This window comes from Serinus canaria, chromosome 8 (genome assembly GCF_022539315.1).
Source record: "Serinus canaria isolate serCan28SL12 chromosome 8, serCan2020, whole genome shotgun sequence".
NCBI lineage: Eukaryota > Metazoa > Chordata > Aves > Passeriformes > Fringillidae > Serinus > Serinus canaria.
In genome coordinates, this window is record NC_066322.1 from 11,730,584 (window position 1) to 11,745,628 (window position 15,045).

A 15,045-nucleotide genomic window follows, 5' to 3' on the forward strand; every position below is an offset into this window, starting at 1 on the left:
CAGCACTATAAACTTCTCCTCCTACCTCCTGTGCTTCTCTGTCCTCGTCACCTGCAGCAGTGGTGCCCACTGTTGTACTTTATCTGTATAGAGTTTCTAAAGGGGAGGGGTACAAAGAGCTGCATGTTTGTTTAGCTATGCTAACTCAACTATGCAAAGCTTTCTCTGGAAGTCATCATGCAGATCCCATGCCAGTACTAGTGATGTTATGCCTCACTTCTACTCTCTTAGCTTTAGGCTCTCAAGCAACGACTCCATCTCTGCAGGCACAGGAGTAAATCTTCACTCACTCATCCAGATTGCAGCCAGTCAGGTTAAACTGAACAGGCACAGTGAACTCAGTCACAGAAATGTGTAGTACTGGACTTTATTTAGAGGCATTCCCACCTCTTACAAGTTATGAGAAAGATTTTCTACATCCTATACATCTTTATTTCTACCCAAGCTCTAATTTGTACCAATGTAGCTGAAAGTAAATCAACAACTGGCTCATTTGCTTCAATTTTAATTCAATTTCAAATTAATTCAATTAATTGAATCATTAAAGTGCACTAATAAACTCATGAGTGCCAAAACTCATTGTTTTTAAAATAAACTCTTCGCATTCTACAATTGGTGAGGTTTATTGGTATATGTAGTGTATGCTGAGGCATTAAGCAAAACTGGGAAAAAATCCAGTTAAATAAACGTTAATCTTATTGATGCAGATTCTTCTTTTAGGCTGAGCTGCAATGAATTTAAAGCTTCCTAGCAAGTCTAAAGACTTTCTAAAGCAGGTCATATAAGAATGCTTTCCTCTGTATCTATGAATTCCAAATAAATGGTATCTAGCATTTAACTGAAAAATAATTAAGAAATCTGTATCTTTGAAAAAATTCTCTCATGTGCAATGTACAGTATCAAATGACTTGCAGAAAAATGAGCAACAGATTTTATGTTATGTTTTCTCTCTCTGTGAGATGTTTTTCTATTCAAATTAGGTTTCAAGATTCAAATAACTTCATACAGATATAGAACAGTCTCCCAATTTTGTTAAGAAAACCCCCATCAAACCAAGTGATACAAAGCCAAAGCACACTTTCTCCATTTTTAACTTACTCTTGAAACACCTCCTACACTCTCAACTGCACTTGGATTAGTCTATTGCATATAGTAATTCTTCATTTTAAGAATAAAAGGATTACCCAAAAATGGGCACGACAATTTAGAAACTGCCATTCATTTTATTGTAACAATAAGTAAGTTTTTAAAAACCATAAATTTTCCAAGCTTCCAGCAAATGCATAAAGCTGCAGCAATATCAGACACCTACCTTGTTTTAGCACAGTGCTGCCACATTTTGTTACTGCAATCTTGGCATTATCAATGGGGCCAGGAGGATCTAGTGCAAGAGAAAAATTATTAAAATTGGGAGAGTGGAAAACAAACAGCAGGTTGGAGGTTCTATTTTCAAAGGAAAGGCCAAACAGATAATTTGTTTACTGCTTGTTCTTCTACTGCTTAACAGTACATTCTAAGTTGTTAAAAGCTAATCACATCTTAATTAAGAGCAAGTTTTCCAAAGCATTCCTGATTACAGTTAAGTCCTCAAACAACATAAAACACAAATTAATCCTAACTCTTACCCTTAGCTGTCCCAGAGCAGACTCTGACAAGACTGTAGAACATTTTATCAGTTTCCATTTTAAAACTGCTAAACTGACATCTGTTCAGTTGTTACCGAGCTATCTGAGTTTACATTTGACAAGGTCACCTTTCCTCCAGAAGCTGCAGCATCATCTATCAGTTTGCACAACAAAATCCATTCCCCCTTGTACTTAGATCCAATTTTCCTGCTGCCACTAACAGCAAACATCCTGCAAACAAGCAATATTCTTTCCAACACTATCCCATTATCCCATTGCTGTAAATTATTTTACTATGTTCTGTAACCTAGATGTATTTGTAACCTATAAAACCTCAGTCTTAGCTATCTGCCCTTCCTCCAGTTTTCTACCAAAGCAGAAACAAACAACAATACAACAGAAGATTACCTATATTTTGAAATGGAGCTCAACTTACCACTGTCTTTACCCTTTACAAAGCCTTCCCATTCTCTGAACCAGTGCATGCTGATGCAGTAAAAGGTTGATGGAGATTCTTCTTCTTGGAATGCTCTATTAAGCTGCAAGGAAAAAAAAAAATCTGTTTTTTTGCCCTTTCATTTCTTTAAACTACTGAATTCTTTGAACCACTGTACTAACACCATAACACTATACTGTAACAGAACATTTTAAAGAATCGCTGATCATAAAAACAGTAAACACCTGCTGAACACCCAAAATGAGATTCTGATGCAGTGGTAGCCTTCATATTAAAAGCTGATTTACTATTTAGTTGAGAAATTACTTTTATTTCCTGGAAACAGTAATAAGTTCTTCTTAAGCACAAGTGCTACTCACCAAATACTAATAGATAATTAATGTGAAGGCTGAACTTTCAAGTAGCAAAAAAAGCAGAGATCTTACTTTTGTAAAATTAAATAGTGTTTTGAATTTTTTTTCCATAATTTTATGCAAAGTTCTTTGTGTGATGAACTGTATCTTCATCTGTGTTTGTTTTTCCTCAAGTATTTTGAACAGATGGCACTACAATTCCTAGCAAGGCGCAGTGAACTAATACACTAGGACTTTTCATGACTTACAGATCTTTTAACAATGTTATGAAGAAACAAGCAAAAGTCACTTAAACCTTTAAACCATTATCTTTTTAGCTCTGTAATAACACAGCTACACTTCCCCTTTGAAGTCATAAACCTAAAGCATCAACACAACTTCTTAAGGTTTCATATAGACTAAGTGTTGCAATCATTCCCTAAAGCCATATTTATAGAGAACAATAGAATTTTCTGTGTACTAACCAGAAAAAATACTTACACAACAGTGCATATATAATCACTGCTTTTACTGAGAAGACACTGACTGCTAAAGCAAATAGGGTTGACTCAATGTCATTAATAATAATTTCTATCCCATGGTAATCCAGAGTAATGAAAATTCCTAAAAATTTTAGAAAAACATGGAAAAGATGACAATCTCTGAAGTGTGATTAAAGGACAAACAGAACTGAAAAAACAGTCAGTTCTATTTTTCTTCCTTTCATGAGTTGAGATAGCAGAAATGGAACTCCAGTATCTCTGCACTTATTTTCACTGAAAACTTCAAAACACATTTTTGGTTTAAGAACATCAAAATCATTACCACTAGTTATTTTACCATTCAGACTCAAGCACATAATCCTCTAACCAGGGAAAATACAGTAGCTCCTTGATATTAATTTTACAGATCTATTACAATATTAACATATTTACTTCACACTGAATTACTTATGTTTGTTTATATTTCTAATGCCTTTTTTTAAAAATAGAACTAATGATTATAATTAAATTTTTCTTGGCACAGCATTATTGCACTTAAACCTTATCCGACTGCACAGAACACACCACTGGCAGTGTATAAAGAACAACTGCTCATGTGGCTGTTTCCATACAATAAAAAAGCAATTTAATAAAAACATAAGAAAATTTCTCTAAGTGCATTTTCATGTAAGCAGTTATCTGGGATTTCACAAGAACATTACAGATGCCATTAGGAGAGTTGGGTGGTATATAGGTATAGAGATATTTAATGAAGTCCATTTGTTACAGGAATCTCTTGTGCAATTCTAGGAATCCCTTGGGTCTAGTCATGAATGTCAGGTGTTGGCCACTAGCATAATGGATAAGTGTTTAGTTTTTTACCCGTATAAACATTTCCAATTCATTTTTCCTTCTTTTTTCAATTCTTTCAGACTCTATTTGGCAGGTGTGACAAACATACAGATGGTTAACAGCTGGTCCTCCTCCATATCTGCAGTAAAAGTAAAAAAACCACAAACAATCAGCCTTGTGGGAAACATCATGTAAAAAGATCATGCACCTGCAGACATGGCAAATGTCAGTCTGAACAGAAGGCTGACACATGTCAGTCACAGTGATGCCAAAAAGCCATAGTTTATTTTCTTAGTAATATTCTGTTCTCCATCCTAAGACCATCTTGCAAGTTCTGACTGCCTCATGCCAGTACAAACCATCTCAAACTCAGCTGCATCACAGACTTCAGGAGTTGCTATGGTTAGAACATGTCAGTGAGCAAGTATTGTTCTATAAACACCAGGTGTGATTTTACCAAAGGCCTTTAAGAAACAACCTATGGAAATTCCAGCCAGTTCTGTCTTTAACATGTTCCTCCATCCCACTGTAGACTCTTCGTTAGCTTTGCTACCTCCCTGATCCCAGCCTCTAAACTTATAGTCTTGTTCTTAGTAGGTTATTCTTGACCCTTCCCTCAGGTTTTTCTTCTGTGAAATTATATCCATGGAAGTCTGCAGGGGCACTGCTCCTGAGAAGGCTATTTTTGCATACACAAAACAGATAATGGAAGAAAAGGGAAATATAGAAAAGGGAAATAACCTGCAAATGCCATTGTTTTTATTTTTTACTTGTGTGCAACAAAACTTGAAAACATCAATAAAAAACTCCCCAAACCCTTAGATGTATTGCTCAGGTGGCAGGAAATTAACAGCTAAAAAAATATTTAATGCAAGTGGAATACAGAGCGTTGAAAGCCATCAGCAAAGCTCTTGTGCAGCTTTTTGTTACTTTAGAATAAGGCATAGCTTGTAAGAATTCCTGCTTTGTAAGCAAGCACTCAAACCTGACTGACATTAAAGTGTGGGGCAGTAACACAGAACACTCAGATATAAGTTATTTTGAAGCAGTACTGGCAGCTGAGGCTACAGATTCAAAGCCAACATAAAAGAAAAGCTGTCTGCAGCCAACAAGAGAACAGGAAGCTGATACAGAGAGCTCTTTCAAAAAACCTCTGCAAAGCGTACTTTTGCTGACCTAGTTTGTGTTATTTCACACATACCATACATGTTTATTGCTTTAATATTGAAGTACTACCCCAATAACACACTACTCTATGCAGTCTTTTACTTTGCATAAGGAAATGATATAAATTGGCTGTTTGCAGCCCCTTCACTCAGCTGGGTGCCCAGAGGGCTGTCTTTTTCCTGAGCCACTAATTCTGAAGTCTGATGCTGCCGCTTGCCTCTCAAACTGTATCACTGGATTTTTTCCAATTACAGCTCCAAACTTACCTGCTATACAGATTGTCCCATATATTCTGAGGTAGCATTACAACGAGGTCCTCTATGAAGTTAGCTTTGTGTGGAGGAACACCTGCAGAAGGAACAAAAACAAACAACCCCCCCCAAACAATGAAAAAAACAGTTGTGGATTTTAGTGAGGGGAGGAGACTATGTAAGAAGTCCATAAATAAATAAAAAATAGAACCTTGCAATGAATTCAAAGAAATTACATTAAATAGGTTTTACCTAGGCATAATCGATCAATGTATTTAGACACCACTGATTTTAGTCTTTTATGAGGCAGAAGCTAACTAACTATATGAATGGCTGAAATTAAAGGGCTAGAATCCATTTTACATAATGAGTTCAAAAAGCTTCTTAAGGTATACAGTTAAAATGGCAGGATGATTAAATATTTTGATGATGCATGTAAACACAAACTATCTACTCAAAATTCACTTTTTGCTGCAGACCTTTTGGAATTACTTCAAACAGCATGAATACTTGAGAGCAGAGAAATTTTGAGGAAGGCAGAAATGGAGTGCTGAGGTGAAGCACATGGTAAACAACAGTGGACTATGCAGGAATTCTTGGGAACAGAGAAAATCAAGTACTTGGGCACTTGTACATCAAGAGTCATTTGCTGCAGCCCTGCAGAGGGAAAGCCAAAGGGCTCACAGGTACCCTACACATGGCTACAGGGACACAATCATGCTGTGTAAAAATTTTCGTTCAGCAACAGCGGCAGCACCTCCATCTTCCAATCTATTGCAATTGTATTTTTATTAGAAAATAGGTACTACATAGTAATGATTTCTTGGATTGTTAGCATTCAAATATGGGTATTTCCTCAAATGTGTTTTGCTTACTGCAATGGTCTTATTTTTTTTTAACATATAGCACAAGGTAAAATTTTTATGCTCCTATACAAAATACACAGAATTACTACTTGATTTTCACACTGCTATGCACTGCATACTCTGCATCAGATCAATTTCTTCCAAAGCAGTTTTCAAACCTTCTCACTGCTTATAGCCCTAAGCTGAGAAAATCATTTCAATTTGCAGATGAAAGTATTAAGGATGATGATATAGTGACAGGATTTTTTAAAATGTGAATATACATGTTCAAGAAACAAGCAGACAAGAGGAACTGTTTCTTTTTAAGAATCAAGAAAGTTTAAAAACAAAATCAAGTGTGCAGAGAAAAAAAATAGGACACTTTACATAGTATAATTTCTACTCAGTCAGCCACTAAAATAAGAAAGAATTTACTTAGAAGTTTTAATTTACCAAAGAAGTTATAATATGAACTTAGTGTAGTCAAATTCCTTCAATTAAAACAAGTATTCATCACTGTTATAGCTAGAAGTTGACAAATTATTCTTAAATGATTCACATTTACAGTCTCACCTCCATGCATACAGAGAAAGTCATTATTTGATATTGGTCCTGGCTCTGCAAAAGTCTTGAATTTATTCAACCACTGCCTGGAAACATAGAACTGCAGAAGACTTGGTTCCATCATATTCAGTAGCCCTGATATCCTCCGTCTCTCTCTCTGTGCTTCTTCACTGCTCTTTCTATTACAGAAACAGAAATCATTAAACAAATACAGATCCTTCTATACAGTGCAGGTAACTTACTTTGTGAAAAGAAAACTCTGCCTGTAAGTAAATTACCTGGGCCTTGTCTGTACTTCCCAGTTTGCACAGCCTAAGAAAGCAAACAGCTGGGCTTCCAGACAGAAGCCAACTGTGCTGCAGAGGTGTTGCAGCACCCAAGGGCTGAGCCCATCTGCTCAGTTCCTCTCTGCAGTGTTTGAAATAAAGCTTTGCAAACTGCACTCCTGGCTAGGTGTTCCTTCCTTACCTTCACAAGTAGGTTTACACAGTAAGCAGATCAGGAAATTCCCCTACTTTTGCTGCATCCTCCTACTTTTCTCACTGTAAACTGGAAGTAACTCTGCTCTACCGTTTTAGATGGAATAGAATCTCTCTTCTCCAAGCTAGTAGAAGTCTTTTGTGGATATATTCTTTTTAAAAGCCATATTTTATTAATGCTGTTCTTTTCTTATTTATTTGAATATGTCAACCCACAATCAAAGATTTAGTGTTTTTTCTTGGCAATAATGCATGACTTCCAAATTCCTTTTAAAAGGCCCACTAAGTGAGACTCATGGGCTCCATTTGAACAGTGACAGGTGGGAGTGCTCCTAATGAAAATTCAAACATTCTCAGAACGTCTCGTTTTTTATGCAACCCTGACACAATGTATTTTCCAGCCAACTTTTAGTGGAAATTTGATCTTAGTACCAGAAATTTAAAATCTGAACACTGAGTTGCTTTTATTATCTCAAGCACAAAAGTTCCCTAGACTGAAGATGGTAATAACATGGCTTCTCACCTTTCATTTAAATTCTCAGGAAGAGAATAGCCTATAAATAGCATTAAATTAAATGCATAATAAAATGGATTAAATTACAATACAGTAAAACCTCTATTGTCCTACATCCAATCCATCTAATAAAGACTTTGGACAATTCCAGTTAGAGCTCTAACAGTTAAAAACTTTCTGTGTGCAAAAGCTCCCTGTGTGCAGAATTCCCTTCCTCTAACTGAAAATAAGGTGGCTAGTTCTTAATTGATGCTTAAAGTTCTCTTACTATGCAGATTTCATTTTCATTTTAACATAAATACTTTAGCTCTTACAGAGCCAGTGTTAAGGACATAACTGAAAGATTAAGTTTTTCTCTAGCATAGGCTTTTCGCATTGGTCAAATTCTTCCTTTGTAATTCTCACGGGGCAGCTACTTCTGAAAGCTGCCCAATGGCTTAAAAAGTTATTTACATACATGACTCATAGGGGTATGATTGTACTTTTGATATCTTTCTTACCTGTAGAAGAGAACATAAGCTTCTGCATTTTGCACTGTGGATTCTGACACTTCTGTGACACTCTGGTCATCGAATTCATACCACAAGTTATTTAAATTGTTGCGACAATAAGCTATATAATGTCCACCTAGGGTGCAGGAAGCAAGAGTTATCAAAGTGTCTAGAGCTGCCCATTTTACTCTGTAACACATGAAAAGGACCCAAGTCATAAAAAACCCCCCAAGTATTAAATGGGAGAAACAGAATCATTAGCGGATATGACTTTGAAATTAACTTCTCTCAAACTCAACATCAGCTTTATTTTTTTAATTTCTATTAGCTAGTGGTGAGTTGGAGACTACTTTCAGCACACTCCTGCACTCTTCAAGCAGCATGTTGTTTAATACAGTCCTGAACCATGACATTCAGAGTAAGATTGTCTGAACAATTTACCCTTGTTAGTTCCCACAACAAACTATTTTCAAATCTTTGTAATGCTTTATAATAGAAAGTAGCACAGATTTGGAACAGCTACATGATACCACAATCATAACAAACAGTGTTTCAAAGAGTATTCTTAATATGTTTTAAATTATTACTATTATTGAGTTAATATTTAACTGCTAATAAGTAAATAATCAAATACCTGCTAAACTGATTACGTGAAGCACAACTTAGCAAGGACTAAATGGAAGTTGAAAAACTATCCAGTAAAACAAAAATAAAGGGGAAAAAATTCAAACAATGGATACTTTAAGTCTGAGAAGTATGAAGGGGTACCTTCCATAAAAATCTATATAGTTTCTGGCTTAAACTTTTTCTTTCTCCTATTTTCCAAATCTTATAAATACTGAAATTATCTAGGCAGAAATTACCACAACAGATAGCAATAAGATGTTTATTCAGCTACTCATCATTACCCACAAATAGCAGTTGCCACCTATTTTGGGGTTAAATGGCAGTGATCATCCAAAAGAACATATTTTTAAAAAATTACTGATATCTTTGTAGTGCTTGGTAAACAGTTTCCAAATATTAAAGCACTGACATAAACAGTAGTTACGTAGAGCAGCTGATCAACTGGTCATCTGCTGGCAACATTATTTGTACATTTATGTTGTTCAACAGTTTTCTTACTTAATATTTCTAGACCTGTTAATTTTTTTCCACCTTCAATTTTATTTAGGTGCACCATGTAATTTCAAAGATGTGCCAGCTCTTTCAGTGCAAGCCTTAAATCTTCAGGATCAAGGTAAAAATCACAGCATTCATCTTCCACATTCTAATGACCACTGTTTATCTCTTTACCCTGCAGTATATAGTTATCATCCTTGAAGAAGAGTGCTGATGTACCAACTGCAAAGATAAAACAATCAAGCTCATACTCACTGCTGGCAGTTCCATGGTGGCAGATGACAGACAGCAGATCATAAGTCACGATTTGAGCTGGACTGTCCTTTGCAAGGAAAGGCTGAAGATCAAGGCCTTCCAAGGGAAAGGACACATGGGTCCCAATTTTTGTGGAAAACATGAGTTCATGTCTAAATCTTTTGAGATGAATGCACAGAATCTGCAAGGATTGACAGATGCAGTCAAGAACTATACATGCTATTTGATATTAAATACCTAAAAACTCTGTCCACCATCTTTTCCTTTCATAATCTCAAAAATAATAGTTTTCCCTATGACTTCAAGCATATTAATAAGCTCTGTGTTTTAATCAGCTGTGGCTACTAACATTGATGTAGCACTGAAAAATGTAACTTTTCTCAATGCACATATTGCTCAACCTTTTAATGAGGGACACCAATTCCTCCTGATTATAGCAGGTATCAACTCATGCATTGAAGTGTAAGACTGGATTACTTTAAATGCAAAGTTACAAATGTTACTAGAGAAAAGCTTTCCAGTCTGGCTGTGGTGTTTAATTCTGTGACCTACAGTATAAACAGTAGTATATATACTAACACAGAAGAGAAATGCTGTTACTGCCTGCAGACCAACTGTAATAACACAGGGAAATCCCATTCCTGCACTTGTCATGTACAAGATTCATTTTCTTACAAGGTGAACAACCACATTGTTGCTCACATTCTTAACAAATGCCAATATAAAGGTGGACTTCCATCGCACAGCATTATAAACACAATTTACTCCGTGCAACTCATTTACTCTTACCACATTCCTAATAAGGCAGAAAAAGTCTTTAAAGTGCATATGGTAACAGTACCTCGGGAAATTTTTGTACTTTGCAGAATTTCACTCCATTTCTTAACCTAAGCAAAGGAAAAACCAAACCAAAACAATCAATAATTAATCCTGAAAAGGTTTTACTTTATTGCACTAGATCAGCAAAAGCCATAGCTGAACATTGCATTAGTAAACCCAAAATATTTCTGGTATGTAGACTAGACATGGAGTAGCCAAAATGATTCAAACAATGATGGTTCATAAGACAAGACAATCTGTACTGCTGAAAAATTCAAAACAGCAAGTACAATCAAGTCCCAACTAGCTAACAGTTTCTCTTAACATAAAAGAAAATAACTGAGGCTTCATGAAAGCTCATTATCCAGCAAAAGACAAAAGTAATGAACTAAGTTTACTTCTAAGAAATTGTCTATGGTGCATACAAGAAGAAAAAAACTCTCCTGTAGCATAAAGGGCTTCAAGCAGTCTTCAGACCACTTCTGTTTCCTGGTTCTTTAGTATTTAAAGCCATAGTCTATTTATTTAACACACCTTAGTGACCTACTGCATATCAAGGGAAAGCTGCTAGTATTAGAGAGGGCTAAGAGCTTTTATTTTGTCAAACAAAACCAATTTACATCTAAATTGGAAGGGCATCAGAAAGAATTAAGTACATGTGGAAGGGTCAATTGATGCTTCCTTGGGAAGTATTCTTTGGGAATACTGAATTTCTGACAGTCAGAACACAGGGTCATATCAAAAGATGAACAGTATTGGAACATACCCAACAGAAATAAATGTCTCTTGACTAACAGAAACAGTAAAACCTCAAATTAAGACAAAGTAAAACAAAGGTAAAAGCCAGCTTACTTTTTACACCTTCCACAGCTGTACATGTTATCACCTGCAAACATCAGGGAGAAGAAAACCAGCCATCATTCTCTAAATCCAAACAGTTATCCTTTAAGTGTGTACATTTGAGAGAAAAAAGTGTCAAGAGAATTTAGGTTGCATTCAATATTTAACAGTCATAATAGTGTTGACATAGCAACTACAGGAGAGGTTCTTAGGTTTTATGTCTTCAACTATGAAGCAGTAGAGTATAATCTGAAGAGGCAATGCTATATAATTTAAAAGGGAAATAATTTACTATGTTCAAATTGAGGTTATGAGAATGAATATTAACATAGTGGCTTTGAAATTTTTATGAGCCCCTTCGGTTGATACAATTTCACTAAAGCAAATTCAGACTGACTTGACATTTCTAAAGCAGCTTTCATAGGCATTTATCTCAAATACTCAGTTGAATGAGAAGCTTACCTTTCTGAAATGAATGATCCCAAATAAACAAGGACTGTATTACACCTTAACAGGTGGCCTCTGCTTAACTGCATTAAGCTAAGAAGATATTAATCATCTCATTGTGACAGGAGGAAAAAAAACACAGAAGAAACATGTTCAGGTAATTAACCTCTTACCCTTGAGCTCATCTCTGGCGAAAAAGGCAGCAAGACAATCTTGTAAGGTTACAACTGGACCCCAAAACCAGCTAGGAACACATGAGACAACAAACCTGAAACATCATTGACAGAAAAGAAAGAAAACCAACAAATGTTCTGCTAGAAGAGCAGAAACTAGAATTTCAAAATAGATAACTGAATCAAACAAGGTAAATATTATTTACCTTTTGAAGTATTCCATAAAAAAGGCTATCCATCCCTGGGGGGCATATGCTTCTCCACATGACCCTGCCTTGACTAGAGATGTCTGATGACTTGCAGAATGGAGTTTAGCAAGATCTTCCTTACCAGGAATAGGCAAGGACAGATCCTGAAAGGTCTCCAGGGTTACAGACAGCTAAGGAAGAAAATAAATAAAACACAGTAGAGTTAAGCTTGAGGGGAAATGGTTAATTAAACTTAATTCTGTACAATTCACTAGTAACTACCAAGTCACTGTATAACTGAAAATTCCACTAGGTAGGAAATTATTATAAAAAAGCACATTAACAAGAATTCATTTTCTAAAAAAGAGGAACCAAAAAATAACATGTTAGAATGAACTTGCACATTGTTATCACTGAAACATTTTTTTAGGTCATTTTTACTCTTCTTCATATCAGTCATACAAAGCACTAAGATTTCTGCTTCAGGCTGTGTTACACAAAATAGTTTCAGAAAGCTTCAGCCCATTGTTTCCACAGTATTTTACTCTGACATTATATTGACCTGATGTAACTGGACTCACTGCAAGGGAGACCCATCTGTGCATTTTCTTGCTCCTGTGCCTCATTTAGTGATCACATCGTCACAGACTTAACATCAAACATATTTTAGAAATTTTTGCTTGTTTTTTGAACTTGTTCACCCAAGGGCAACTTCAGAAAGCAGCTTATGATTCATATAATTGCAAAAGTTAGTGTCTTTACTTGGATTTTTTGAAAGACCTTATTTTGTTAGTTTCAATCTATCTGATAAGACAGTTACAGCACTATATTAGATCACCGTCTTTTCTTTGAAACATTAGCTACCTGAGAACTTAGGACAGTAGCATGTATATATTAGGATATTCAGAGCATTGTTAAAAACTAATGAGATCTAAATGCAGTTGTAGAGTAAGCTTCTCTCTTCATCCTTGCTGTAAACCAATTCTCAAAATGTTTTTTTTTCAGCTCTGAGTAAATATTCAGCTCAATGAATACAAGCTATTCTTAACACAAAGTGCTGGTAGTAGCCACTATTACAATTTGAGAGAATGAGTATGAAACACCCCAAATTTCTGAGGAAATCTTCCACAAAAGAATATAAATTTACCAGAGAATGACTGCATTCATAAAGCAGTAAGAAAAGAACATATTAAAAGCCAGAACTTTCTCTTCTTACCCGATCACAGGTCAAGCACTGGACTGAACTTATTATAGTCCCATCAAATATATCAGAGATAACACTCCTGTACTTCTTGCGCTTCTTCCTTTTTGGTGATGATACCGTTGAAACTATAAAATGACAAAAGTAAAATACTAGAGTAAGGCAAAGTACAGTGGATTCTGATTACACTTCAGCTTTGTGTAATATAATTAAAAGTCTCATGTTCAGAGTTAAATTATGAGCCAAGCCCTGTTTTCTATTTAGTAAATATTTCTTAGGAATTACGAGATCACATTACTGCTATCATAGGCAATTCATGTAAGTTCCTCAAGCAGCTGGGGACAACCACCAGAAACATTTGCCTCTGTAAGTAAAACTCAAACTGTCAGTCTTGATGTCTTCAGCCTATTGCTACTTGATGGATTTCTCTTGGCAGGAATCCTCCAAGGTATAAAAAGGAACATTTTATTTGACACTTAATTTGATCGGATCTTCTTAGGAAGTTTCAACCATGCTGGGCTGAAGAGCAGCATCACAAGGTTACTGTATCACAACAGTGATGACAGAGGATTGAAGGAGACTAAAGGTACAACTGGAATCCAGCCTAACAGCTGCTTATTAAAAAACCCCAGGTCTCTCAACCTCTCCTGGGCAAGCACCAGTGACCAAGCACGTCTTCTGACAGACTCACTTCAGGTTGTCTAAAACCCTCCTGTAATGGTGAAACCAAAAGTGGAGACAGTAGCACAGATGCTTTATCATAGCTGCTGAACAAACAAACCAAGGAGGTCAATGATTTAAGTCCATTAAATCACTGTCATGCAACACCAATGCTAAAGCATTAAAAAGATAACAAGAATGTTCAGAACTTATCTGCACAGGCTATTGAATGAAGCAGGATCATAATATTAAAGTTGTATTTGGTTTTTGATTTGGTTTGGTGCAATGCCTTAAAAGCATGCTCTGAAAGACAAACTCTACTTAAAGTAATCTACTGTTAGACAAATCAGGGAAAATAAAATTATATATTGTTCCTCATGCCCTAAAGCAGCACTGTCTTACACGTAAAAGCAGTAGAAGTCTAAATATTGCAGGTGCTCATAAATGCATCCTGCTGCAGTGCAGAAAGAAATACTCAGCACTTCAGGGACATCAACTACCATGAAGCAGCCAGCACTTACAGGTTTATCTACAGTACAATTATCCTTCGCTCCTTAAATCTTAATTGACTAAAATAGTGGTTTACTGAACTTCTGCTGAAGCTTATTCTCTGGAGAGCATTAGTACCTTTGGGGGTACTAACTTCTCATACCCTTCTCTTCTCTCTAAACGGGTGCAATTGAGAAAATTGTCTAAAAATAATATTCTGCCTTCCTAAAATAGAGGCAAATACTATTCATGCTTCAAAAGAATCAGAAGATTATAGAAATACGGGAAATAATCTTGCATGTCCAGATTATATAACACTCCATTCTCCCCACCAGAAACAGAGCTAAAAGCCCCTTAGGAACAACCCTGCATTGTTACACAAGACACAAGGAACACAATGAGAACAGGAAGGAGAAAATAAAGAGACTGTACCTTTTTTGTGGACTTGTGCCAGTGAAGAGCATGACGGGAATGACTTTGGAGGGCTGTTTGATAAGCGTGTGTTCATCCCTTCAGCTGAGGATGGTGTTTGGGCAGCAGATACGTCATTCATGTGAACATCATTGATGTATTCTGCAATTCAGAGTTGCACAAATTCTGTGAAAAAAATTACTGCAGAATGAACAGACACGGTGGTCATTCAACTTATTTAACCACACTGTCAGGCCACTGGACATTTAGGCATGTAGCACCACGTCAGTTCCTTTGAAATTAGGAACAAAACAAAAAACCCACCCTCCTGGTTATCTGAAACCTTACCCAGTACAAAGGGTTAAGCTCCCAGTGCCAAGG

The 15,045-nt window shown here is 36.1% G+C and overlaps 1 protein-coding gene across 6 annotated transcripts in view; it reads right to left on the reverse strand.

The window, feature by feature from the left end:
- The window catches only part of USP33 (ubiquitin specific peptidase 33), a 41,920-nt gene that overhangs the window by 6,964 nt on the left and 19,911 nt on the right, over window positions 1-15,045 (reverse strand). For 4 of the 6 annotated variants that reach the window (XM_050977186.1, XM_050977185.1, XM_018912332.3 and 1 more), the window contains 13 exons: window positions 14,686-14,826; window positions 13,120-13,232; window positions 11,922-12,094; window positions 11,716-11,819; window positions 11,108-11,141; window positions 10,278-10,323; window positions 9,437-9,617; window positions 8,069-8,195; window positions 6,585-6,754; window positions 5,182-5,263; window positions 3,779-3,887; window positions 2,062-2,164; window positions 1,313-1,381 (listed from right to left, as the gene is read on the reverse strand). In XM_050977186.1, coding sequence (XP_050833143.1) covers window positions 1,313-1,381; window positions 2,062-2,164; window positions 3,779-3,887; window positions 5,182-5,263; window positions 6,585-6,754; window positions 8,069-8,195; window positions 9,437-9,617; window positions 10,278-10,323; window positions 11,108-11,141; window positions 11,716-11,819; window positions 11,922-12,094; window positions 13,120-13,232; window positions 14,686-14,826 — 1,452 coding nt within the window. The remainder of the gene's footprint in view (window positions 1-1,312; window positions 1,382-2,061; window positions 2,165-3,778; window positions 3,888-5,181; window positions 5,264-6,584; window positions 6,755-8,068; window positions 8,196-9,436; window positions 9,618-10,277; window positions 10,324-11,107; window positions 11,142-11,715; window positions 11,820-11,921; window positions 12,095-13,119; window positions 13,233-14,685; window positions 14,827-15,045) is intronic. The other 2 variants (XM_009088614.4, XM_009088615.4) reach the window with 2 other exon arrangements.